Below are 25,822 nucleotides of genomic sequence, written 5' to 3' on the forward strand. Positions count from 1 at the left end.
TGTTGAGGTTTTTTCACAGTCAGACAATATTATAGTACGACAAGTTTTATTACTGGAAATATATTTTTGTTAAATTTTCAAATTTAAAATCAGGAATTTCAGCCTGGAAAACGCGTTTACAACCGATTCACCATTTTTACATATAAACGGTCGTGATATTGAGCTTGTTCTTTCACCAGAACACGCGGTATCGTGTCCGTAGTTGGACGATTCGCGGAGGGAAAAACTCAAGGCGATCCCGGTCTTCCGAGTACTGAAAATTTTCACAACGTGTCTGATGTGAAACCAGTGATACTCGGCAACAAACAAGATGGCAAGATACGGGCAGCGACCCGAAAATGCTCTGAAAAGAGCCAACGGTGAGTCGCTTTTCTTTCGCTGACGTTTTTCAATATGGCAGGGTCGAGGGCCCCGGTTCTCATCAACCAAGGTTTTCACCCTCACGGCTCTTCGTATTCGGTATCTTTCCTTCGGTGAATCAGCGATCCTCGCGTGTTTTTCATCCCATGAAATTCCACCGGGTCCAAATCGCGGCAATGTCACCTGTCAGTACCTAAAACCGCCCTCTTTGATCTCCAATTCAATTCCTCTATTTTCCCTGTTTTCCGCTCTTCGTGTTGTCCGCCGTTACGTCACTGGCCGTATCATTTGCTTTAGGCATGCTTTCGGATCGCCAGAGATTATCCGAGTACCACATATTTTTAAACCCTCTTTTTCTGTTCTCAATTCCGCCCCGAAATGCTGCATGGCCACGATCCATACGGCGTCACCGGGGCGTGAAAAAAACATGTTAACCTAGTCCAAACTGCGTTTCACCCGCTCCAATTCGACGGCCAATTGCGTACAGACCGGTCATCGATTTTTCGGCTACAATGCATGAGCCACGTTTTACGACATTGAATTTAACAACCTTATCGTAACGAAACATTGGGGAAAAAATTACTGTTTTTTTAATTTTACTATGACTTTCAAGGAACTAAGATTTCGAAATATGAGAGTGTTTTGTTTTATTACGGTTTACTGAATTTCAAACAATTCCAAAATCACGAAATAACTGTTTTTCCCCAGCATGAATTTTCACTATAATGTTACTAACTTCACTAAGATCACGTTTTCACTTCATTGTCAATACCACGACATCGAACTTTGGCTGCTGCATAGTATAAAGATTTATTATTGTTATTATAATGAGTCTTATTGCAGGCAAAAATACAAGTATACAAATATACATTATACTACGATTAATCAAATATTGGTATACTATTGCATAAGTCCATTACGTTATGGCTGGAACAAACGAACGAAGAAAAATATATAAGACTAGACGCATCTCAAAAGTACCAAGATACTTGGGCGAGAGTGTCTTTACAGTAGGATTATAGCTGAATAAAAATTAATTTTTATGTGTGATTTGCACATTGGCTCTTGTTTTTAGTCCTTGATAAGTATATCGAACGACATAAGATATATTTTTGTGAAACTGTAAATAAGACAAAATTGTACAGTTGTATTAATTGAATCGAATTGACAACTTCACAATCGCACACTCAGAGTATAACAAGACGAAAATAAAATTTATTTAGTCATTTGGCAATTACGTACCTCGTGGAAATTACTAAATAAGTCTGTCTAATATTGAAGCCATCTAGGACTTTATATGTCTTTATCCCGTTGTTTCTTTAAAATAGTTTTGATGGTTATTTTGTTTATAAACTCTGGTGGTTTTATACATTTCTTGTAAGTTCCTTTCTGGGTTGAGATTCTATTACTCCAAATCGATAGAAACAAAGTCTTGTAAACGACTCGCGGATATTTTTTTTTCAGTCATGTAAATGTATCCCATCTAAAATTCCAGTGTAAAAGTCGGTCCCAGATATTTCAAACTATTAACTATTTCGATCTTTGTGTTCGGATTAATTTCGTCAAAGCGTAGTGTCAAATTTTTATCTGAACACACATTATCGACGTACTAATCAAAGTATATCATCTTAGTTTCATCGCATCACATTAATATTTGATTTAAGTTTTCTTTGACAGTTAAAGGGCAATTTTCCCGATTATCTCCTTTATACAACAATACTATATCATCGGCACAACCAACAATCCTAACCAGACATGGTAAAATGAAATTAAAAAACAACAGATGGTCCATAATTAATTACCTTAATATCGTTTGTGATGTCTACTTTTACTCTGTTTCCTATTAGTGAAATAGGATTTTAATATGTCATAAATTATGTCTTCTAGTTCAGCATCTTGTTCATTGTTGAAGGGTATATTGTGATTCAAAGAGTCGATGGCTTTGGATAGATCAACGAATATTCCCAAACATTTGTCAGAGTTATTAAGGGTTATTAACATACATACATAGTTGGTTACATCCATCGATGCCCCATCGGTAGAATTTTCTTTACGAAAACCATATTGCGAAGCAGGGAAAAATTTTTTTGAGTTTAAGAATCCGAAAATCCTTGTCCTCTGCCAGTGAACTTCCCACTTTTGCTAAAAATTCATTAACTTTATTAGCGATTTCTTCCTTCACTTTAGCAGTTCCGGTATAATCAAATTAGTCAGTCCAGCAATTATTTTTAGTAAGTTCCCATTTCTTTCTGAGGCTGCTGCCAACAACATCTCCAAGTTTCTTTCTTAAGTACAGGTTTTTACCTCTTTTCACTATGTTATTGACAAAGTTACATATCGGTAGAGTATCTGCTAGCTTTGTGATCCAAGCGATATCTAATCTTCGTTATTACAATGGTATCTTTATCAATTAAAGTCCATGGCTTTCTTGAGATTCGTTATATATTTGTCTAGGCAGGTCAGTAGCAGTTGTATGAATTCATTTATATTAAGGTTTTTTGTATTGCATGTAGAATGATTTCAGAACACTTGTTTTCTTCGTGATCTTAAGAAAAATACTATTCAAAAAAGAATCAGAGTGACAGATGAAAAAATGTTTCTCTACGCTTCTGCCAAAAAGCAATTGCCTATTTTAGAATACGCACAAATGTTGGCGTGCCGAGATAACGACACTAAAATTCGCAAATATTTTTTCCTTAAACACAGAGTTCATCGAGGTTGGAAAACCGGCGCGGGCACTAGACACCCTTCAGGAAGTGTTCCGGAACAAGAAATGGACGTACAATTGGTCGGAGTCGGTCCTGGAGCCGATAATGTTCAAGTACCTGGACCTCTGTGTGGAGTTGAAGAAATCTCACATAGCAAAGGAGGGTTTATTCCAGTACCGGAACATGTTCCAGTCCGTCAACGTCGGGAGTTTGGAAAATGTGATTCGCGGGTATTTGCGGATGGCCGAGGAGAAGACGGAGGCCGCGCGAAAGCAGAGTCAGCAGGCGGTCATCGACATTGATGATTTGGACAACCTTGCGACCCCGGAAAGTATATTGCTGTCTGCGGTTAGCGGTGAAGATGCGCAGGATCGCAGCGACAGAACAATCCTGACACCGTGGGTAAAATTTCTCTGGGAATCGTACTGCCAGTGTCTGGAATTACTGAGGACAAACGCTCATGTCGAGACACTCTACCACGACATCGCAAGGATGGCATTTCAGTTCTGCCTAGAGTATAACAGGAAGACGGAGTTCCGAAAGCTCTGTGAAAAGCTGCGCAAGCATCTGGAAGAAATCTGCAAGCTCCCGCCACTGGTTTCAAACGTCTCGATAAACAAAGCTGAGACTCAGCAGTTGAACTTGGAGACCCGTCTGAACCAGCTCGATTCCGCCATACAGATGGAGCTGTGGCAGGAGGCATACAAAGCCATCGAGGACATCCACGGGCTGATGAATCTATCTAAGAAACCTCCGGTACCCAAAACCATGGCCAATTACTACCAGAAGTTGGCTATGGTCTTCTGGAAGGCTGGTAATTACCTTTTCCATGCCGCCGCCCTTTTCAAACTCCTTCAACTCTCGAGGGAGATGAAAAAGAATATGTCGCTGGAAGAGCAGCAACGCATGGCGAACCGAGTTCTCCTCGCCACGTTGTCCATTCCTCTACCTTCGGCGCATCCAGAATTCGACCGTTTCATTGAAACGGACAAAAGTCCGCTGGAAAAGGCTCAGAGACTGGCGGTTCTGTTGGGTCTCACTCAGCCACCGACCCGGGTTTCGCTACTGAAGGACATCGTCAGGCTGAATGTTGTCAATCTGGCCTCACCGCACCTCCAGGACCTCTACTCGTGGCTCGAGGTGGAATTCCATCCGTTGGAATTGTGCACCCGTGTTGAGACCATCATTCAGAGCCTACAAGCCGATGAAAACAGCCCGTTGGTTCAGTACGTACCTGCACTACAGGACGTCACGTTGGTTCGTCTTGTTCGTCAGATATCGCAGGTCTACCAGACAGTTCAGTTTGCACGGCTGATCGAGCTCGCCAAGTTCACGACCGATTTTCACCTCGAGAGACTCCTCGTAGACTGCGTCAGGTACAACGATATGCAGATAAGGATCGACCACGGTAAGAAATGCATACATTTCGGGGTCGATCTCTCCGAAGCTCAGAGGGAGGATCATCCCGATGGGCCAGTTCTTCAAGCCATGCCTTCGGAGCAGATTCGGTGCCAGCTGGTAAATATGGCAACGGTTTTGCACCGTGCGGTGGCGGTAATTAATCCGAATAAGAAGAAGGTTGAGAGGGAGAAGCTAAGAACTCAGCTGGTGGCTCATTATCACGAGACGAAGGTGAAGGAACATCAGAGGATTCTTGGCCGACACAAGATCATCGAGGAGAGAAAGGAGTACATAGAACACATCAACAATGTCCGGGAGGAGGAGGAGATGAGGAGGCAAGAGGAACTCCAGCGGCAGCAGAAGCAGGTTGAGCAGAAACGACTGGAGCTTGAGAGGGAGGAGAGAGAGAAGAAACGATACCAGAGCGAAATGCAGCAGATCAAAGAGCGTCACCTCAAGGAAAGGATGCAGCAGATATCGCAGACAAAGCACGGGCAGAGAGTGCTCTCCAAGTTGGACGGTGACGAGAAGCTGGACGCGGAACAGATCGCGGTTCGCGAAGCGGAGGAACTTCAAAAGGAGCGTAGGGAAATGCAGCAGAAGCTCAAATCCCAGGAGAAGAAGGTCGACTATTTGGAACGAGCCAAACGACTCGAGGAAATTCCACTTTTGGAGAAGGCTGTCGAGGAGAAGAACGAACTCGCTAAACAGCAATGGGAACAGCAGGAGGCTGAGCGAATCGCGGCGGCGATCGAGGAGCGACAGCAGGCGGTAAAGACGCGTGAGCGCATGGCCAGGATGAAGGAGGACCACGACACGTTCTTGGAAAGGATTCTAGCCGAGCGTAGGAACATTTATCTTGAGAAGTTGAACAACTACGAGGTGATGATACGCGAGGAAAGAGCCAGGCGACTCCTTGAGAGGAAAATTGAACGCAAGGAGGAGCGCAGAATCAAGTGGGAGAGAGAGAGAGCCGAGGCTGCGGAGCGCAAACGACTCGAAGAACAGCGAGCCAGGGAAGAGGAGGAGAGAAAACAGCTTGAGGAACTGAGACTCCAGCGCGAGGAGGAGGAGAGAATATTGCGAGAAGAGGAGGAAGCCAAGGAGCAGGAACGGATGGCCAAGCTTGAGAGGCAGGCCGAAATACGAAGGGCACGAGAGGCAGAAATCGAGAGGAAACAGGAAGAGGACAGGGCCAAGTCGGCTGACACCTGGAGGCGTGGCGTAGACAGGGAAGTGCCGCGTGATCGCGATTTCAGGGATGGACCGCGGGATCGTGACATTAAGGAATCGACTCGTCTGGATGGACCACCGCGCCCATGTAAGTGTGATCGAAGAACTGGCAGAAAATTTGAAACAGTCTTCATCGTTCCACGATGTAGCGGTGTGTGATCTTTTTTGCGTATGGAACACCCTGTATACTTTTGCACTGTTTTTAAATCATGCGGTAGAATTCTGGGCCCGAATCTCTTTTAAACTACGTAAGGTTTTTAAATTTATTCAAACCTGATGGATTTTCTTCTTTTCTAGCCATGGATTCGTCCTGGCGCCGCGGCGACGCCCCGAGGGATGAAGGATCCCGCGACGAACCTGAACGATGGAAACGTCGGGAGCTTGAGACTCGGCGGGATGACGACAACGTCGAAGGTGGATGGAAGCGACGCGAGCCTGAGAGGCGTGATAATCGCGACGAGGACGACAGATTCAACCGTCGTGAGCCTTTGAAGGATGGCGAAGAGGGCGAAAGGTATGTCGAAATATTTTGTTATCAAAAAGTAATACAGAGCGATAATTGAGATCACCGATAATCGTACCGAAATATTTTTTTCTAGATGGAAACGACTGAAAGAACCGGAAGAGGGAGACCGATGGAAGAGGCCGATCAGAGACAGAGACGATAATCGGGATCGGGAAGATGGCGACAGATGGAAGAGGCGGACTGATGATCGCGACAGAGATCGTGGAGAAAGATTCGAAAGGAGAGAACCTGGAGGAAGAGGTGGTTTCGACAGGATGAATAGGGATGATCGATCCGGTATGGATCGCGACCGTGATCGTGGAGGCGATCGTGATCGAGACAGAGACCGCGGAATGGTAGGCGACTTAAATTTTAATCTTTCCAGTGGTTCATACAAAATTCTCAGTAATATCACAGCAAATACAATAAGTGATGAAATTACTACGATAAATTCAAAAACATTAAGGAACTTTCATCAAAGTTACAAACCCTTTGGAACACTACCTGTATTCTTATTGGAGGGGGAAGAAAAGCTTCGTCTACGGCTCAATGAGTTGCAAAATAGACTCGCTCTTTAACGAACTTTCTAAAATTGATGAAATTTAAACTTCAATTTTTTCTTATTAACACTAATCAATGTTTTTTTTTTTTTTTTATAACGACTTCTGGCATCTTCAGTGAAGATGCGGAACCTTTGTAATCAGAGTATAATAATGTTTCATCATTTTGCAGGGCGGTGGTGGCTCCTGGCGCGATGCTCCAAGGGAAGCCCCAACTCCTCGTTCGGAGGGACCACCCAGAGGTCGCGAAGAACGCGGTGAGAAGGATACGCGCTTCAGGCGCGATGGCCCGCCCAGATCTTCCGGTAATTTGGAATGGCGACGTGGAGATGCGCCGCCTCCACGTGACTCACCGAGAGATTCTTTAAAGAGAGAAGAAAGGTAAGTGTTTGCATTACCCAAGGATTCAAATTTCTTTGAGTACCCAATTTCTAATTCCTTAGCAAATAATATAAAATAAAAAAAAAAGAAGTCGGACGTGTCAAGCTGTCTTGATACGCAGGTACACTGACATGGTTAAAGATTAACCCTGCATTTACATATCTCAGCAGAATTACATGACGGTTACACCGGGTTCGTTTTGGGCCCAACCACTACTAAAATACTGGCTGCGATGAAGCTATAATTTTGAATTTTTGACTTGAAAAAATTACAGGCTAATTTTGAAATATTCTTCTGTGTGAGGCGATTGGTTTTTTTTTTTTCTTAGATATGATCTGATTTTGAATATAGGACACAAATGAAAAAGTAAAAAATACAAAATAAACGTGACGAGTGGTTGTTTTTTTTTTTTTTTTTTTTTTCTACTAAATAAAATCATAACTCGTACGGGTTTTGATATTTCAAGCTGAAAATTAGACCTAATGTTCTCGAGATACGGAAATTTGAGAAAAAAAAAATAGGTAAATAGCACGCGTTTGAAAAAAAAGTATTTATTTGGAGAATGGCAATGACAGAAACAAATGACTTTTACAAAAACCATGCTTAATTTCTAAGCCAAGTTCAATTTTCGTGTTGTGTATCGGAGTAAATTAACGTTGCATTTTCCTGGGTATAAAATGTGACCTTAATTTATAGACGAGACGACAGAGATCGTAAGGAAGAAAGACCGCCGCCGCGCCGGGAAGAGCGAAGGGAACCACCGCCTGCGGAAAACGAGGGATGGTCAACGGTGAGCAGGCGTTAGAAGATGCGAACGCGATTTCTATTCCGCGACGCGATTTGAACATCAAGATACTAAGAATATTAACCGTCTAACTGAGAATAATAGGTTTCCCTACCTTTTGCATTCGGCCCCTTCCCCGTCACTATTGCATGCCAAAGTGTAGCGTCTCTGATCCTTAAATATTGTGCGTAGCAAAGAAAAATTACTTCCAGAGCTTGGCCAATTATGAAACGTATTAGCAACGAGGTTTTCTCACTTTACAGACGATTTTTCAATATTTACAGACGTATCGAAAACGATCGAGCACATCAGTTGATTAAACCGAAGTAGTTTTTTTTTTTTTTTTTTAACTTCCAACTTCATTCTCATCTACAATTGTTGCGAATTGAACTTTTGAGTACAAGGTTTCGGCAACAGCTGCCATGAAGTAAAATCGTAAAGTCGCGCAAAAAGAATCTGCAGTTTTCCACAATATTCATTAGATTAATTTAAATTTAGAAACATTGAGGGGAGGGGTAGAATTTGGAAGGAAACTAACCATACGATTTTCTTTGCTCATGAGATTATCTTGGCTCTTCATTTCTTGCTTTTTACTCTCACAATCAGTCGTACGTTAAACAACGATAAGAAGAAACGATGCAGTGAAATTTCAAACGAGACTATTTTCATTTATTTTATATTGACTTGATTTTCTAAATTTCCTTCGCTTTTATGATAAGAGTTTTCTTTTTATCTTTCAAACGCCTCAAAATCCTCATAAAGAAAGAAAGAAAATCTTTAGACCATTTCTGTCTCACTCTGGTACTTGCGGCTCTTATCCTGTGTTTTTTTTTTTTCTTCCTTTTTTCTGTTTTCGGCATTCGATTGATGATTCGATGAGTCTAACTAACATTTTAAAAATTAATTACACATATACATATATATACTACTTTAATTAATTAATTAACGATAATATCAATGTATTAAGCAAATTCGATGATTGGTTTCCTTAAATTTAGTCGTATCAATTCACCGAGTCACAGTCTGGCTGTATTCCTGTGATCCGGTCGATATATACATACATATATATTATGTTTATACGATCTTTTACGTTATACATTTATTAAAGAAATGTCTGTGAGTGGCTGAAAAATTCACGTACGAAACGCGGCATCGAATTCGACTTATTATTATCGGATATACGTTATGCTCGAGATCTTTGTCGCGTTCGCACGAGATAATAAAGTTCTCTTATATCCTATATAACAGTGTTCTTATATACCTTCGTCTTCGATTACATTTTTAATATTATCCTTACAATATTGACGGTAAACAGTCGCCTTTGTGAAGGTGTGTAATTATCATCATCAACATCAACAAGAATAATTTATTTTGAAATTTTATTTTGTTCTTTTTTCTTTCAACTCTAAATAATTTATATACCTATATAAATTATTAAAAGCTCTTTTCACACGGTGCGTTAATAATACGTATTTTATAATTCGGTATGTAATTAGTACGCAGTATACATATATATATTCACAATATCATAACTTGTTAACTTTGTCGAAGAAATTTCGTAAGCGTTTAATGTAGTATTTAACTATTTGTAAGCTTATTTCAATCGAGTTTCACACTTTGTAAGTGTGTACGTCGTGCGTCGAGAGATACACAATGCTTTACATACCACGTGTCTAACCAATTTTGGAAAGTGTTTTATGCATTTATTTATTTATTTTTTTTTTTTTTTTATTGTCAACTTTCACTAAAACTGTACATGACACTTACGCCCAAGCGCCCGCAGCGCCTTACTGCATAATGATCAATCCATTTCGTTTATTGTGTGATATGACATGCAGAAATTAGACGTAGTAATTAAAACTAGGTTTAGGTACCTATAAGCAAAGAAAAAAAAAAAAAGAAAAAAGAAAGGAATGCAAGACCCACGTTTCGTCGCGCAATAAATTAGACAGACAACATAAGAAAATAAAAGATCTATCTTCTGCCCCGTACTGGTTTCTAAAATTTGGACACTTTCTATTTACATGTTAAACATCGCTGTCGTTTACGGTATAACGCGGTTCGCACATTAATTTCAAATTAACTTATCGGCCTTTTTTCTTGCGGTGTGTCGAAGCAGTATAATATAACCGTTCTTGTGGATCATATCGTTCACATCTCATCCCGAGTATTGTTTCTTCAAATAGTATCAACAAATAATTTCTCTTTAGGTAAAAATTTTCTCCTTGTATCGTCGCGTTCAGATTTTTTCTACACGAGTCAATCATAATAATTATTTTCACTGCCGGTCTTACATTTCAACTCATTAGAAGACATTACAGTCACTTTATTTCTGTCAAGGAGTCCCTGAAATTTACTTGGCGAGAAAGAAATACCGAAGATGTCACGTTTTTTTTTTTTTTTTTTTTTTTTTTAAATGTTCACCGTTCGTAAATATTTGTCTCACGAATTTCACCGCCTAAAGTCGTGAAAGTCGGCACGATATGTCTTTTCAAGTAAAAGGTAGAAAATATTTGCTAAATAACGCAAGTAGATCGTGTTTATTAAAGATTGGAATTTAGAGAATTTGGAATTGAATTTTTCAAGGATAATCAGAAAAATTACGCAACACATCGCATAAACCCTTAGATTGAATCTCTGCAATTGTAAATACAAATCTTTCCTCGACAATTACGTCACGTAATCTGCTTTTGAATAAAAGAAAAAAAAAAAAAAAGAAAAGAAAAAAATGTAAAAACCAACCGAACATAAACGAGTGGAAGACTTGTGGCAATGACGAGTTTAAGAACAAATCCATGTTTCTTCTTATAATCGTCGACGTTACTTAAGAGCCTTCAAATCGCCAGTTTATCTGACTGTACATGATCTTCTTTCGTCGTATTTAGCCGGCTTTTTTTTTTATCATACCGCCGACAGTCGATCGTTCCAATATTATATTTCATTTCTTTTCCCTTCTTCTCGCGATTTGGGAATTGATAGTTATTATTAATAGAGCATTATGGCTGCGGCAGTCTTTTCCTCGAGTGCGGGCGCAGGCTCGGATCTTTCGTCTCTTTCTCTGCCCGAACCCCATCCTACTAACGCTATGCTGATTAAATGCACCACTCCAGCTCCAACGACGAGCCTGTGAGAGAAAATAGAAAAAATCAAGAAATTTAGTCGGTCAGTTTTTAGGTCACATTTATACGAGGCTGAAATTCGTAACGTTATTCAAACAATGAATATTTCGTTTTATAAATTAGCTGAACTATGATATAATATAATAAAGTAAGATGTAAGATCATATTTTTCAAACTCAAATCCTTCAAACCCGTTCCGAAATTACTAAACACGTATTTTTTTTCCCTCGCTTCAATCTCATTCGGGTATTTCGGTCATCTTGCGGAGATTTAATACCGAGAACGCGAATTCTTATTCCATAAATTTGACCACCCTTGAAACATGGTCCCATTTCATCAACCTTGTTTTACACATCGTTTAAATCTCACTTGAATTTTTTTTTTGTTTTTTTTTTTTAAATTTTGCACCTACGCCCGATGGACGTTCTTAACACGTATTGCGAAGAAACACCGAACGTCGCAAATTTGTTACCAAAAAGAATAGCCCAACTCGGCCGATCGTTCGCTGGTCCACATATTGTCGATATCTTCCTTCGGCAGGACGTTGAAGTAGAGTTTCGTGTAGTATTGAACAAGCCAGGTTCCGGTGCTGGCCAAGCATAGTAAAACTGTAACGAGAATTGAGGAAAAATAATGGTAAAAGGGAAGGGAATTGCATTTGCAAATCGCGAAAAATTATTCTGAACTTACGCGCCAGGATGTTCATCAGGTAAACACCGGGCACCGATAAAATTTGAGTCCTCGGTGTCGTCGCCGTGTTTAAAACAGCTAGCAAAGCTGCGAGAGCAGCTGCGACGAGGGCGGAAGCAGTTGTGCCCAAAGTTCCGGCCCACAATCCCCACGTCATTACGGTTGGGTCCTGCCTAATCATCTGGGGGACTGAAATTGAAGAGGGAAAAACACCCCGTGTCATTGTAAACTTATACGCTGTGAATTGTAAGATCGGGACTTAATCCACTCGAAATGTACATTTAGGGGCAGAGGAGGAGGAAAAGGGGAGGAAGGGAGGGGGAGCATTGCAAGTCTAAATTCAAAATTTTCACCATATTCCGCTGTAGCTTCGGTCGCCGTATTGAGTTCGTTGGGAAAACTTGTTTTTGTGAAATGACTCGGTAATTTTTAATTTTTTATCTACGATCAAAATTATCCAAGTACAAGCCTTAAATTAAAGGTGGCGGCCGAAGCTACCGCAGAATCTTTAATTTATGGCTTCCGTCGAAAAATGTTGATGGTAGAAAAAAAAAATTAAAAATGGCCGAGTTTTTTTTGACAAAAAACAATGAACTACCAGAGATCAGAATAAGAAAATAGTGGTATCGACAAATTGCAATTTTAGGTGTTCTTTTTCGAACAATAGCGATTGGGCTAACTGCATGAGGAAGAAAAAATGACCGAGGCATGTTGAGTGAAATTCGTAGCAAAAGAAAGTGAGAAAGAAATGTCGAACGACGTGTAGATCTTCACGAAAAGAATGAAAGAGTACGGAAGTAATCCCGCAATTGTCTTGTATACAACGTGTCATAATGCCTGATTCCTACGCGCACAGAGCGACTGAATGACGTGAATAATTAATGAAAGTTCCCACACCCGCGGCCTGCGTAAAAGTCCCCGTTTATTAAGCCTTTCCCGCTTGGCTCTGCGGGGCAGGAAAGACATTAAAAAGTCAGGAAGACCGTTGAGTCGTATTCGAAACGGGTATATCCAGTTGGTAGGTGAGACTTGGTGAGAATTGTACGGAAGCCTCGATTCAAATATTCGGAAAGAAACCCGCTTCAGGGTGTGTGTATATATGGGACATTCCACGCCAATTAGACCTGGGTTTTACCCTTGACCTCTCAGATTTGGCGCGCGATTTTTTCTATGATTGTTCTCACTTTGAAAGGTGCTCGGTTTTTTTTTGGTATTTTTGAGACTCGATTTGAATTTTATACAATTTTTAGAAACGAGTTTATCGACCGACCAAAATAAAATTTGAAAAAATTCCGAAAAATCCTGCGTCAGATATCAAAATTTTTAAACTTGAACCCGGAGTGGGCCGATTTTCCCTTCTTACTGTTTTCAAGCTTTTTCCGAAAGAAAAACGTTAAAAAAATTAGATGCGAAAGTCATTTTACTACGGATGGTTGCCGAAACATTTTTATATGTCACGTGAGACTTTTGAAAATTTCTTGAGATTTTTCGGAACCATTTTACCATTTGCAATTTTTTTTATTAGCAAAATAAAGAAGAGAAAATAACTCTTGCGAAAGATCTGCATTTTTTTGAAAATCCGGCGTGATATACGAAAATGTTCCGAGTTAGTTTCATCAATTCCGTGCATGTTTCGTGTGAATTGAAATTCAGCTCAGGAATACACGCAGCAACCATTTCGAACGCTTATCACGGACCTTTGTTACTTGTCGTACGTGCACCGAAAGCCTACCGCCTACCTCAACGAAATTCCCCAATGCTCCAGGTTTAATGATGAGTCTAATTGTCACACGCTTGATTCGAAATGCGTCGCCAGTCAGGGTTCGACGCGTACTCGGAAAACGGTTGCAAGATCAGAAAATCTTGGCATACGGACTGGAATTAAATTTCCAAAGCGGGATTCTCCTGTTCTTCAACGCAACGCAACGTCCCGAAGGTTGAATTTTCGTACGGGATACTTGAAAAACTGGTTTTTCTTCTCAGGCTGAAATAAGTCGGCGCTGGAATGCTTACAAAGAAAGTTCCCGGTCGTTTACTTGATCGGTTTGATTTGTTTATTTTTTTTTTCTTCACATCCGCTGCATCAGATTAAAAAAAAAAATTAGGAACTGACGTATTTTTTTTCTCACGTTCCAACTCCGACGCTCAGAGGGGATAAAATTCACCCTTACAATTTACTCCCATAATACCATAAAATTTTTCTCGGCGTTATAACTAATTGGACACGGTTCGTTATTAATAGACGATAATATAGGCACTGATTTTACCCTCAGGGATTGCAATCTTATTTTTTCGGGGTCAAATCTGAGGGACAATTTTTATCCTCAAAGCAGTCAAATTAGATCGAAAAAAAAATCGAACTTGAATAGAATATATACAGAGTTAATAAGCTGAACGGCTCAAGGTTTTAGCAACTTACTAGAACTGGGAAAATGTCAGGAAAAACCCGGAAATCTAACGTAACTTTTTTTGTCCAAAAATTTGTGACCTCACTGAAGAAAGACGTGTGCTAATTTTTTATTTTATTTTTTTTTTCTATACACTGCGACATATCACAGAACGTGGAAAATTGTCGGTCCTGAATCCTCGGGTACTTTTTGTTTTATTTCTTGTTTCCCGACTCCGAGGAAACTTTGCCAAACTTTAAAAAAAAAAAAAAGTTCATTTGCGTCTCGGCAAACATAAGAGAAAAAAAAAAAAAGAAAAAAGAAAAAACATTGCAATCATAACAAGAGAATTTCGCCATAATGAAGTAAAAATTATTCCTTTCCTGCCGAGTCAACGAATTTGTTTATTGTTCCGGGTGTATGGAAACTGAATTAGCGTGCGATTATACGTCTTTGCAGTTATTTGCCAACAGCCGCACAACAAGTTGTGCATAAATTTGATTCAACACTGCGAATTAGCAATCGCGGTGCGGAAACAGAAACCAAAACGAATGTGCGGATACAACGCGTTATAACGAAAGAATCGTACGAAGACGATAACGATCGTCTATGTACACCATATCCGTAATAAGCGTGTGTGTGTGTGTGTGTGTTTGTGTGTAAAAAATACGAGGGGTATTCGCCTTTTCGCTCGAACGCCTTTCCTCGGTTTTTCCGTTCGTTATCTTGTTAGCAATTATACACATGTACGGCTAACAACCCAATCCGAAGCTAAGGAATCAGATATATCCGGTTCAAGGTGGTACATGTTCCTTATCGTATCTCACGTTGCAAAATGTTTTTATTTAATTCTTTTACATGGCAGGCCTGAAAGAGTGTAAGTGTGTGTGTGTTTTTTTTTTTCTTCTATGATATCTTGTGATATTCCAACACAATGGCGAGTGGCAGAGCCTCTGCATCTTTGACCAAGATCAGATTCTATTATCGCGTTATTATATCTCTCGAAGGTCGTTTTACGAATTAAAAGAGAGGAAAGTCGAGTTTTATCCACTATCGTATTTTGTCCTTCGTTATTTTCTTTTATTTTCTGCACGTTCGCCAGTTGTAGAGGTTTATCGTTTTATTGTTCTTGTTTCGGGATTCGGTTCTGAAAACAAGACGTTTCCAAAAAATACGTTAGCGGAAAATTATTGTTGCGAAAAATGTTTATAACAATCGGTGAAATATTCCGAGAAAATAAACTACAAATCCAAGAGAAGGACGGAGATGATTTTTTTATTTTTTTTTTCATTTTCTTAACCAAAAACAATCCAAAGACAAACGATATTCAATTTTACGGAACGGTATAAATTTTCGAACACACAGGACATACGTTCTTTTTTGTATCAACAGGGAAAAATCGATTCCTTTAAAGTTTAGAAACTTCATGTATGGAAGAGTAAAATTGTGAAATTTTTATATTCGTTGACGTATAAATGTATTTCAATCAATATCGATCGAGTTTCCAATGTAAAAGCTTATAGTTACTTGAAATTTCTATGAAACTTGTTAAATAAAAAAAAAAAAAAAAAAAATACATTCCGCAAATCAAACGCAAGAAAATGAAGTAATTGAACGACGTGCCTGCAGTTGGGACGTTAAACCTGACCGTATATACAAATTCGATCGTCGTAATATGTATTCAATGAAAACTTTCACTTTCCATTTCCGAGTGCGTTATATATATATATATATATATATATATATATATATATATATATATATATATATATATATATATATATATGTATATGTATATTTAACTATGCTGTGGACACAATATCCATATGCATTATACAGGAATACGAGTATACGCTGTAACCGTAAACTGTAACGCAATACCGCCATTTACAACGCTGTAGTGTACATGTATTCGTTACGATGCAAGTACATAGACGGGACAGAATAAAATTAATTACAGGTATGTACGGACGATCCGGACGTGATTTACGCTGCGTTGCGTTCTCGCTCTCTTTCGATCGGTGTCGTTGACACGATCCGATCTACTTGATCCTCGATCCCATGCGCGGACAGAGATGCCAGGCAGACGATCGTGCGAGAATCGTGAACCGAAGATACTTGTGTGCAAAATCTAAGCGATGCAGATTGTGTATAATATTTATTTGCTCGGAATTGACAATTAGCTGCGGCTTCGACGCGAGTATCGTTACGTAATTCTTTCACCTTTTGATTTTTTTAATTTTCTTGTCAGGCTCAAAAACTTTCTCAAAGTCAGCGTGATCGATTCTCGTAGGTTAATGTATGTTCATGCACCTCGGGCATTCGAAGATATCTACACTTGTGAGAGAAATTTTTAGTTTCGGTTGCCGCTCGGTCCTCAACTATTTTCATTTTTTACCAAAATCGAAATATATTGTTCTAGGTAGAAAATGAAAATTAGTTTTTTTGGCTGTTACCGGAAAGTCTAGTATCCGTTACTATTCTTTCTCGTTACGATCGCTGTTACTAGATTTTCTTGCAACTGTTGCGAAAATTTAATGCTCGTGCAAGAATAAATTAACGTTAAAGCCTTGTTTAAGTAAAAAAGTAGAGTAAACCTCAGAAACTGATTTTGCGTTGCAATTAGCAAAAAAGGATCGACGATAGCACAAAATGGTTACGTGTACCTCGTTTTTCGTAATTCTCACAATATTCAAACAGTTTTTTTTAACGATGCCTGTTTTACTGAATTTTTGTAGTTACTCTAACAAATGAAATTTTTCTCATTGTATAAAATGAAATGATTTGTAGAAAACGAAAGTATGATGTAATTAAAACAAAATCCAATCGAAAATTCGACCTATTTACGAATTGTGATCAATCAACGGTTTTTGCAAATTCAATTCGAAGATAATCAAATTTTGATACCGTCCTTAAAATTTGACAACCGAAATTTTGTTCACGTTTAGAGAATATCTGAATACATGAGAATTGCCTCAAAGATATTTTTATTTTAAAATCCAAATCACGATCCTGAGTTGCCTCCTGTTTCTTTTTTTTTTTTTTTTTGTTGGCCCTCTGATCTCTAAACTGCAAAAAATTCGCACAATTACTTCTCACCTTTTCAACATTATTTCCGAGCCGATCTGTCGATCGATTCTATGTCACCGGATCGAGCCGGGGAATTTCTCTCGCCTTAATCATACATCCGTAGCCTCTAACCAGTATCACCGCATTTGTACAACAGTTAAATTATACCTCAAAGTGCATCGAGTATCGCCACGCGGAGAGATCAGACCAAGTTTTTTCTACGGTTAGAATACCGATATTGACAACGAAAGGAAGAAGGAAATCAAAACAGTAATTAAACTGTAATTACCGCAGTTATTTATCACGACATCGTCATTTCGGTATTTGCAATCTGAATGTCAAGTTCATTTTTATCGTCAACCTGAGAAATTTCTATTTACACAGCAAAAGAAGAAGCCCCGTGAAAGGATATTTTTTACATTCAAATGTAAGAGGTTTTTTTTTTTAAATTCAACGTTTTGCTTACTTAAATTGCACGAGAAAGGTGATGTATTTTTGTAGGGAATTAAACTCTTTCAAAACTATCCATCCGACAAAATTCGTAGCTCGAACAGTTCGAAAGTTACAAAAACCCCTCGATTCGAAAGTCGATTCTCATACCTGAAAACTAGTATTTTTAAAATCTTCGGTGGCTAAACTGTTAACCTTGCTACAAAATTCAAACGATACTTTTCGAGAGATTTCAATTAAATGCGACTGAGTGGTGACAGTTTAGAAAAAGAAAACGTTCACATTTTCTCCACCTAATATTCAAACGAGAAAAATTTCGAATTTCAGAATAATCTTTTGAAATTGGATTTAACAGATACATCCTCCCAGGATAATTCTTTTTATTTGGTATCTACGTCCGGTTTTTAAAATAGTAGCGTTTAGAAAAATACCAAGCTTTACTTGGACGATCCTTGTGAAAATGATTTCTACAATTTTTTTTTAGGAATTTTTAGGTAAATTATAACATTTCGTACAATTTTCTACGAAAACAATAAATCTACAAGATACACCAATTTTTAACGAAAATGAACAATTGTCTACGAAAAATTTTGTATATCTACAATTTTGTACGAAATAATACGAGATGTTTGAATTTCTGCGGTAATTCGTAGGATTAGAAATTTTCACCAGGGAAATGATGAAAAACTCACCTGAAAAGTGGTAAGTTCTCCATCCGTAGGCGACGTTGAGTTCCTTCTTTCCCTGGAGAAGTCCGAGGTGAATGCGTCCCGAACTTTCCTGGGGATTTGGCGTCCTCCAGGGTCTTGCCTCGACCCAGTGCTGGGTGACCAGGGCGGCGCAGACGAGCCCCCCTCCTAGGAGGGAGAGGAAAAACGTCGCGAAGATCGTCCCTCTCCGGAACATCGACGTCATTTTGCGGGCCCTCGGACGGCTGTTCCCGGGGCAGCTGGCCACTGCTTCAATAAGTTTGAAAAGCCATATTTGTACAGCCGCAGGATCAGAGGGAAAGGGATATTTTCCAAGAATATACAATCAATGCCGGTTCTGATCACAGATTCCTATACCGACCCAGTTACCGACACTTAGCCAAGACACAAACCTTTTTCGAGAATGTTCGAGGGTTCGGGTCATCCCCGTTCCGGACGACCTTACCTACCGTCGGTAGGTACCGTTCGGTTTTCCGACGTTATCGATCGTCCGGCAAAGTCAGTCGGAGCGACCCTCGACATTCTGGAATAAGATTTGTGTCGTGGTACAAGGAATTTTTTTTTGTTACATCGTTTACAATCATTTTATAAACGGAAACTGGGTATTCGCCTTATTGACAGTCGGTTTGAAAAAAACGTCTCACCTTGTCCCCGTGTAGCCTCTGCAGAGAACTGAACCTGGTTCAAGCTCTTTGAGAATTCGCCCTGTCTGACCTTCTGGGAGAACTGAGCAGCGTTTAGTTTTTTACTGAATTTAACCCTGTTGTTATTCGATTTACACGATTTTATTTTCCCCGGTTTCTGGATCGAAGACGGACGCGGCCTACGGGCGTAAGCGTACGGTATGGTGTAGGGCTGGGCTACGTAGAAATATATGGGTCTGTAGTCTTCATGGGGATTCGGAGGGTAGCCGTCCTTTATCGAACAGCTGTTGTTGCAAGCGCTCGGCGGGTTGTTGCTGTAGGTGTAAGAGTTTGGATGATAAATTCCGTATTGGTGCGCCGTTTTTTAGGCCTTTATCCACAACTCGTCTCAAATTATTTCCGCGATAACGCGGATTTTATTTCACCCAAAACTCGCTTATCGATTCTCTTTCTTCGCAGAGCTTTGAAAAATTCAAACGGATTTCTGCGCGGAACCTGAAAACATGTAATTTATTAACAGGGAATTAGTATAATTATGTTGGTTGTTAATGTTGTTACAACGGCACAGAAGCGTGACGAAATATGTTAACCGACACTCATATTTAAAATAGTTATTTCCATAGTTGCGTTTCATTTCTCACTCCGCGTGTTGCCAAAAAAAAATTATATTTGAAACATTGATCTTTTCATACCTTCGTATTTAATTCGCCACATTATTATGAAGTTATAAATTTACGACTATAATTATACTTGACCAAGTTATATTTATTTGTATCATATTTTCTTTTATCCTTAACACAGTTAATTTTATTACAACGAGTGTAATAATCTTCTACGTCAGGTAATTACTGTTAAGATGAATATAATTTCACTCAGTATATATATCCTTCCTTGTAAATGTAGATACTTTCGATTGTTTGTTATAAGTAAAATTACGTGACGTCGGGTGTCGTTTTTACGCCCATATATATACCAGCTTTCAACAGCTGCTCTGCCAGAAGAACGTTATTCTTTCGAATCTGCAGGTTCACAACACGTTATAACGACTATGAGAACAACTCCGCGGTTTTTTGTATCTAGGTATACATGTATAATACGCGGCGATATAATCGTATAATTAACGCGTATTGTAATAATTAGATTCCCGCGAATAATCGAGCTCACCTAAATTCAAGAGAAACTTGAGACAATCCTCAGTAAAATAAATGCCTGTATGACCAGGTGGCTCGTCATGTTACTCTAAATAATTGATTAAATTTGTTAACGTATTATTGTTATGTATCCAAATAATTGCCGTGTATATATTTTTTCACTTTAGCTTATCAGCAGCTACTGTGCGTTATTAAAAAAAAAAAGTTTCTACGTATAAATATCAACCGGATTATTACAATATCATATCTTCTAACTCGGATGTATATTTTTAAATAATTCATTCAAATACACACTCTGTCGTAAATTGACATCTGCATTACGCAATGAACTACAGGTATAGGAGGTATATAATGAGGTATCAAGTTTAGAAACTGCCTTGAATTACGTTCACGACGTCTCACTGCAGCTGTGAAAATATTTCTTATAGTCGAATCGAATTGCGGGATATTGTTGATGATTTTTTAACTGACGTCTGTGCAATAATCGTACGGAGAATATTCTTTCACACCTGCCGGAAATGAAGAATGATTCAAGTTTTCGGATACCGAGTCTGTAATTAGTCAAAACGTTCTGTAAACAATCGGTGACTCGCAAATGTTAAACGAGTACAATAAGAAAGTGTCAATGCTAAGATTTGTTTAAAAAAGATCAAAAATAATATAAAATCAACACAGATCTGAGCAAAGAAAGAGATTTTTCTTTTTTTTTCTTCTTTCAACATTTGAATCGATATTATATGCATAGTATTTATAAAATGATACGAAACAATACGTAAAGAGAAACGTTGCGGGTGATTGAAAATTAAATTAAATCTCTCAAACCAGTCCCACGTTTTCTGCACCTCTCGCAATAATTAATATCATACCTATTCGTATACATAATTATATATATATATATATATATATATGGGGCATTCCACGCCAATTCGACCTGGGTTTTACCCTTAACCTCTCAGGTTTGGCGCGCGATTTTTTCTGTGATTGTTCTCACTTTGAAAGGTACTCGGTTCCTTTTTTTGTATTTTTGAGACTCAATTTGAATTTTCTACAATTTTTAGAAACGAGTTTATCGAGCGACAAAATAAAATTTGAAAAAATTCCGAAAAATCCTGCGTCAGATATCAAAATTTTTAAGCTTGTACCCGGAGTGGGCCGAATTTCCCTTCTTACTGTTTTCAAGCTTTTTCCGAAAGAAAAACGTTAAAAAAATTCGAAGTGAAAGTCATTTTACTACGGATGGTTGCCGAAACATTTTTATATGTCACGTGAGATTTTTGAAAATTTCTTGAGATTTTTCGGAACCATTTTACCATTTGCAATTTTTTTTATTAGCAAAATGAAGAAGAGAAAATAACTCTTGCGAAAGATCTGCATTTTTTTTGAAAATCCGGCGTGATATACGAAAATGTTTCAGCAATCATTCATAGTAAAATAACTCTCGCTGCTAATTTTTTTCACGTGTTTTTGTCGGTAAAAGTTTGTAAACAGTAAGAAGGAAAAATCGGCCCACTCCGGGTGCAAGCTTGAAAATTTTTATATCTGACGCAGGATTTTTCAGAATTTTTAAAATTTTAAATTTTGATCGCTCGATAAAATCGTTTCTAAAAATTGTAGAAAATTCAAATTGAGTCGAAAAAAAACCAAAAAAAAAAAAACCGACTATCTTTCAAAGTGAGAATAATCATAGAAGAAATCGCCTGTCAAATCTGAGAGGTAAAGGGTAAAAACCAGGTCGAATTCGCGTGGAATACCCTATATATATATACATATATCCGCGTGCATAGAGGGATTTTTTATTCACACGATGATTTTTCGAACGAGTTGTGTTGTAATATCGTATGGCGGTGCTTTTTATTATTATATATAGATGTGCAGAGTTGGTTGGGTGTTGGTCAGACATGGAGAAGATATCGGTGAAGTTTGGCGAGTCGCACACGCACACCTTGCGAGAGTGAATATAACGGCATATTTCGGTCGGCCGTATAATCCGAGCCTCTCATCGCTGTATAATCGTGTACACGTAATAGATATCCGTGTATATATGAATCTCGGTCTCTCCGCACATGCGAGAATTTCTCTCGTTTTTATATTTATTCTTCTTGTGTGCTTATTAATTTTTATAATTTTTTTTTTTCTTTTTTTTTTTTTTACCACTATTAATAATGTTATTCGAAAGGTTTTCTTTTTTTCTCTTACTTTTCATTCATCTTATCTTCATCTCAACAGCGGTTATAGGAATTCATCTCGAACCGTTATGTTTGTATACCTATACGGAAGAATCGATCATCCTGCGGAGATCGAAATGCCCGCAGAGAAAATTTCATGTTACGTTGTACGTGCAGAGTGAATTCGTAACGACCGCATGCTACGTCGTCTGATAAAATTTAACGCGTAATTTGAAGAATATTTTTTTAAATGTGTTTGAAACATCTCAATTGCCGTGTAAAATTTTCGATTTTATGTATTTCTAGACTGAGAGAAATTTTTAGTTCCGGTTACCGCTCAGTCCTTGACTATATTTTAATTTTTTTACCACAACGAAAATTATACTTCTAGATACAAAATGAAAATTAGTTTTCTAGCCGTTACCGGAAAGTCTGGTATCCGTTACTATTCTTTCTCATCACGATCACTGTTATTAGATTTTCGCGTAACTGTTGCGAAATTTCAATTTTTCTAGCTACTGTAAGAAATGAATTTTTTCCCAGTGTATGTTTCTGAAATATTTCTAGCGGAATATCAAAATCAACGGAATTTTCGAAACGTTTCATAAATATGTCAACAAACATTGTATCGAATTCATAATTTGATAAAATTTTCCAAAATGTCAGGAAATTCGATCTATTAACGATAGTCGAGAAGAAAAAGTGCATTATTGCGATCACGCGTAAATTAACAGAAATTATATTCTTTCCGCGTGAATTCTATCCGTCGAGCGGGTAAATTTTTGATCAAAGTTATTCGCTGCACGGTTCGAAAAAGTTATAATCAATTTTGATGTAACCTCAGATAGCGTTAAATGATTGGCGCGTGTCGTTTTCATCATCTGGAATTCAGCCGCGAGTTTCACGGTCGGCATGATACACAAAGAAAGTTTCGCACGGGCAGAAAACACAGTCTACTTTTCTGCTTTATAAATGTAATACTTATACAAGTGTATTATTTATATATATATATATATTTGGGTGAGTTGGCAATTTGACTGGCTTTCGCAATTCGCGCACATTTTTCACATCGTACATAGTTTATATCTTTGAATTTTGAGGCGTTATTGCGAGTTCTGCAGACTCAAATCCGTGCTATTATAATCAGAGAGGAGAATAAAGGGAATTTCGAAAATTGAAAAAAAAAAAAAATAAATAAAGAAATAGAAATTCCACTTACAGCATTCTTCAATTGCTGCGGCACGCATGAATTAATACAACGATGTATAAACGGTGTGAAATTTTTACAACGGTTTTCTGTTCGCACTTTACACTGAAATTTTTAGTTGCGGTTACCGCTAAATCCTTGACTATATTTTCATTTTTTTATCACAACGAAAAATATAGTTCTAGGTAGAAAATGAAAATTAGTTTTCTAGCTGTTAACGGAAAGTCTATTATCCGTTACTATTCTTTCTCGTTACGATCACTCTTGCTATATTTTCTTGCAACCGTTGCGAAAATCTAACGCTCGTGCAACGACAAATTGACGTTAAAGCCTTGTTTAACTAAAAAAGTAGAGTAAACCTCAGAAACAGATTTTGCGTCGCAATAACCAAAAAAGGATCGACGATAGCGCAAAATGGTTAGGCGTACCTCGTTTTTCGTAATTCCAACAATATTCAAACAGTTTATTTAACGATACCTGTTTTACCGAATTTTTCTAGTTACCGTAACAAACGAAATTTTTCTCAGTATAAAAATTTAAAGCAACGTAGGAAACAGCGTCTGGTTTACCGGAAGACCGAAGGTGTCCCCTCCATAGTTTCTCGCTCTATGGGTCAGGAGAATGAGTTTGCAGGCTTCGAATCACGCGGCTTTACGAATTGGGCTGAAGTTTATGGTCGAGTTACAGGAGATTATAAATACAGTAACGAATACTCGACAAAGTTTTATCACAAAAAAAAAAAAACGAAGACTTTCATCGATCTCCGCTTATCAGAAATCCGAAGATTAGTTGCATGAAATCCAAACTGCCGACTAGAATTTAACTTCTATTTGTCACGGGAATTTTTCAACTCAGGGCCACGCGTGCGTTTCCTTTTTTTCCCTTCTTTCGTTGCAAATGAAATTATATCTTTGAGAGCCTGAACGCGAGTTCTCGGTTTTAATTGCAGTATCTTCTGCCTCAGGAAACATTAAAAACGCGAGGGAGGAAGAAAAACAAAAAAAGAATAAATATCGTATATTTACCGCGTCGTGTGGTTGAGCTTGAATAAATTTAGAACACGCGGTTTCTAGACTTAACGCCAAAGTAACTTGTACACACAGCGTGTAATATTATATTATCAGTCGGTTTCTATCAGCCGGTCAACCCGATTCTTCTTTCTTCTGTATGCATACCACGAAACATTTCCACATTTTCAAGTTACGTACTAAAAAAAAAAAAAAAATTTCTAATTCGACGATTTTTAGCTTGAAAATTGACGTCCCAACCGGACATCTTTTACCCAGAAATATCGTCGAGTTTCGTTCCATCGAATAAGAATTTATACCACTCATATTCAATCGTATGAATTGTGTCACAGTTGACTGCAATTTATGCCCCAGGAATTTCATTCGCGTTAAAACAAATCGATTCTCTTAACAATATTTACTCGCATGAAATTATCCGGTAGATGTATAATAATTAGAATCGCTGTAAAACGGCCAAAATGGAAACAAACGAGAAAAAAAAAAAATAAATAAAACAAAATAATCGTGAAACTTAAACGATGAACGAAAATTTCCTCTTGACATCGTTCCGAAGTTATACTTTACTCGCATATAATTCATTGCTCGAGCAAGTAGAGAAAAATTTTTTTATAAATAATTCCTTCAACGTGTGCATAAATTTCTCCAACTTTGTTTCCTACTTTTATATTGTTTCTTAGTTATTATTATTGTTGTTGTTGTTGTTATTATTATTATCATTCAGCGGGCCAAGCCTGCGGACTACCGACAACCCGATGTTAATTCGAAGCAGAAACCGGTTTACTTACTCCGTAATTTTTTCCCACTCTTTGTCTCTCTCTTCCTCTTTCTCTTACCGTCTTCCCTTCTCTCTTAAACCGTTTGCTCTTACAGGACGTATTATCAGGTGTGTATATCGCTGCTGCATGCGCGTGTTTACCTCAATATAAAACCCGTCTTTGGTGCAAGTGACGCAACTCGAACGAGAAGAATAAGAATAAGAAGAAGAAGAAGACGATAGCCGTTTATCGCGTTTCACTTCCTTCTCTCTGTTCGTTATATCAGTTGCACGGATATAAATGTATACGGGTACCTGCATATTATCAGCTTTATGCAAGCCATTCTGCATACTTGTCAGTATAATATCGCCGTACGTGGAAACTGTGTCAGTAGCGATTTTTCAAACGCATTCTGCCACCACGTGGATATAAATAAAATACGCGTTTGACACGTTATTTTTTTTTAAATTTGAGAAGAATTTTGATCCTATTCTGCCCTTCTGAAGAAACACTTG

The 25,822-nt window shown here is 38.3% G+C and overlaps 2 protein-coding genes across 3 annotated transcripts in view; one reads left to right on the forward strand and one right to left on the reverse strand.

Moving 5' to 3' along the window:
* The first annotated feature begins 162 nt into the window (after positions 1 to 162).
* LOC107223728 (eukaryotic translation initiation factor 3 subunit A) lies at positions 163 to 9,172 on the forward strand. The gene is made up of 6 exons (XM_015663511.2): positions 163 to 359; positions 3,067 to 5,790; positions 6,000 to 6,216; positions 6,302 to 6,563; positions 6,940 to 7,148; positions 7,845 to 9,172. Exons 1-6 carry the CDS (start codon positions 311 to 313, stop codon positions 7,951 to 7,953), a joined length of 3,570 nt encoding a protein of 1,189 aa, XP_015518997.1. The 5' UTR covers positions 163 to 310; the 3' UTR covers positions 7,954 to 9,172.
* The window catches only part of LOC107223722, a 19,792-nt gene continuing 2,706 nt past the window's right edge, over positions 8,737 to 25,822 (reverse strand). The window contains exons 2-6 of one of the 2 annotated variants that reach the window (XM_015663506.2): positions 19,002 to 19,496; positions 18,340 to 18,603; positions 11,742 to 11,930; positions 11,524 to 11,659; positions 8,737 to 11,056 (exon numbers count right to left, since the gene is read on the reverse strand). In XM_015663506.2, coding sequence (XP_015518992.1) covers positions 10,918 to 11,056; positions 11,524 to 11,659; positions 11,742 to 11,930; positions 18,340 to 18,562 — 687 coding nt within the window. In that variant the 5' untranslated portion in view covers positions 18,563 to 18,603; positions 19,002 to 19,496 and the 3' untranslated portion in view covers positions 8,737 to 10,917. Of the gene's footprint in view, positions 11,057 to 11,523; positions 11,660 to 11,741; positions 11,931 to 18,339; positions 18,607 to 19,001; positions 19,497 to 25,822 lie in introns of both variants that reach the window. The other variant, XM_015663505.2, reaches the window with a different exon arrangement.

This window comes from Neodiprion lecontei, chromosome 3 (assembly GCF_021901455.1).
Source record: "Neodiprion lecontei isolate iyNeoLeco1 chromosome 3, iyNeoLeco1.1, whole genome shotgun sequence".
Classification (NCBI taxonomy): Eukaryota; Metazoa; Arthropoda; class Insecta; order Hymenoptera; family Diprionidae; genus Neodiprion; species Neodiprion lecontei.

Excerpts from the sequence above, each read along its gene's own strand:
- LOC107223728 (XM_015663511.2), top strand. The coding sequence starts at position 311 with ATGGCAAGATACGGGCAGCGACCCGAAAATGCTCTGAAAAGAGCCAAC. Across the intron at positions 5,791-5,999 it reads GGATGGACCACCGCGCCCAT|CCATGGATTCGTCCTGGCGC; the intron begins GTAAGTGTGATC and ends CTTCTTTTCTAG. Across the intron at positions 6,564-6,939 it reads GAGACAGAGACCGCGGAATG|GGCGGTGGTGGCTCCTGGCG; the intron begins GTAGGCGACTTA and ends ATCATTTTGCAG.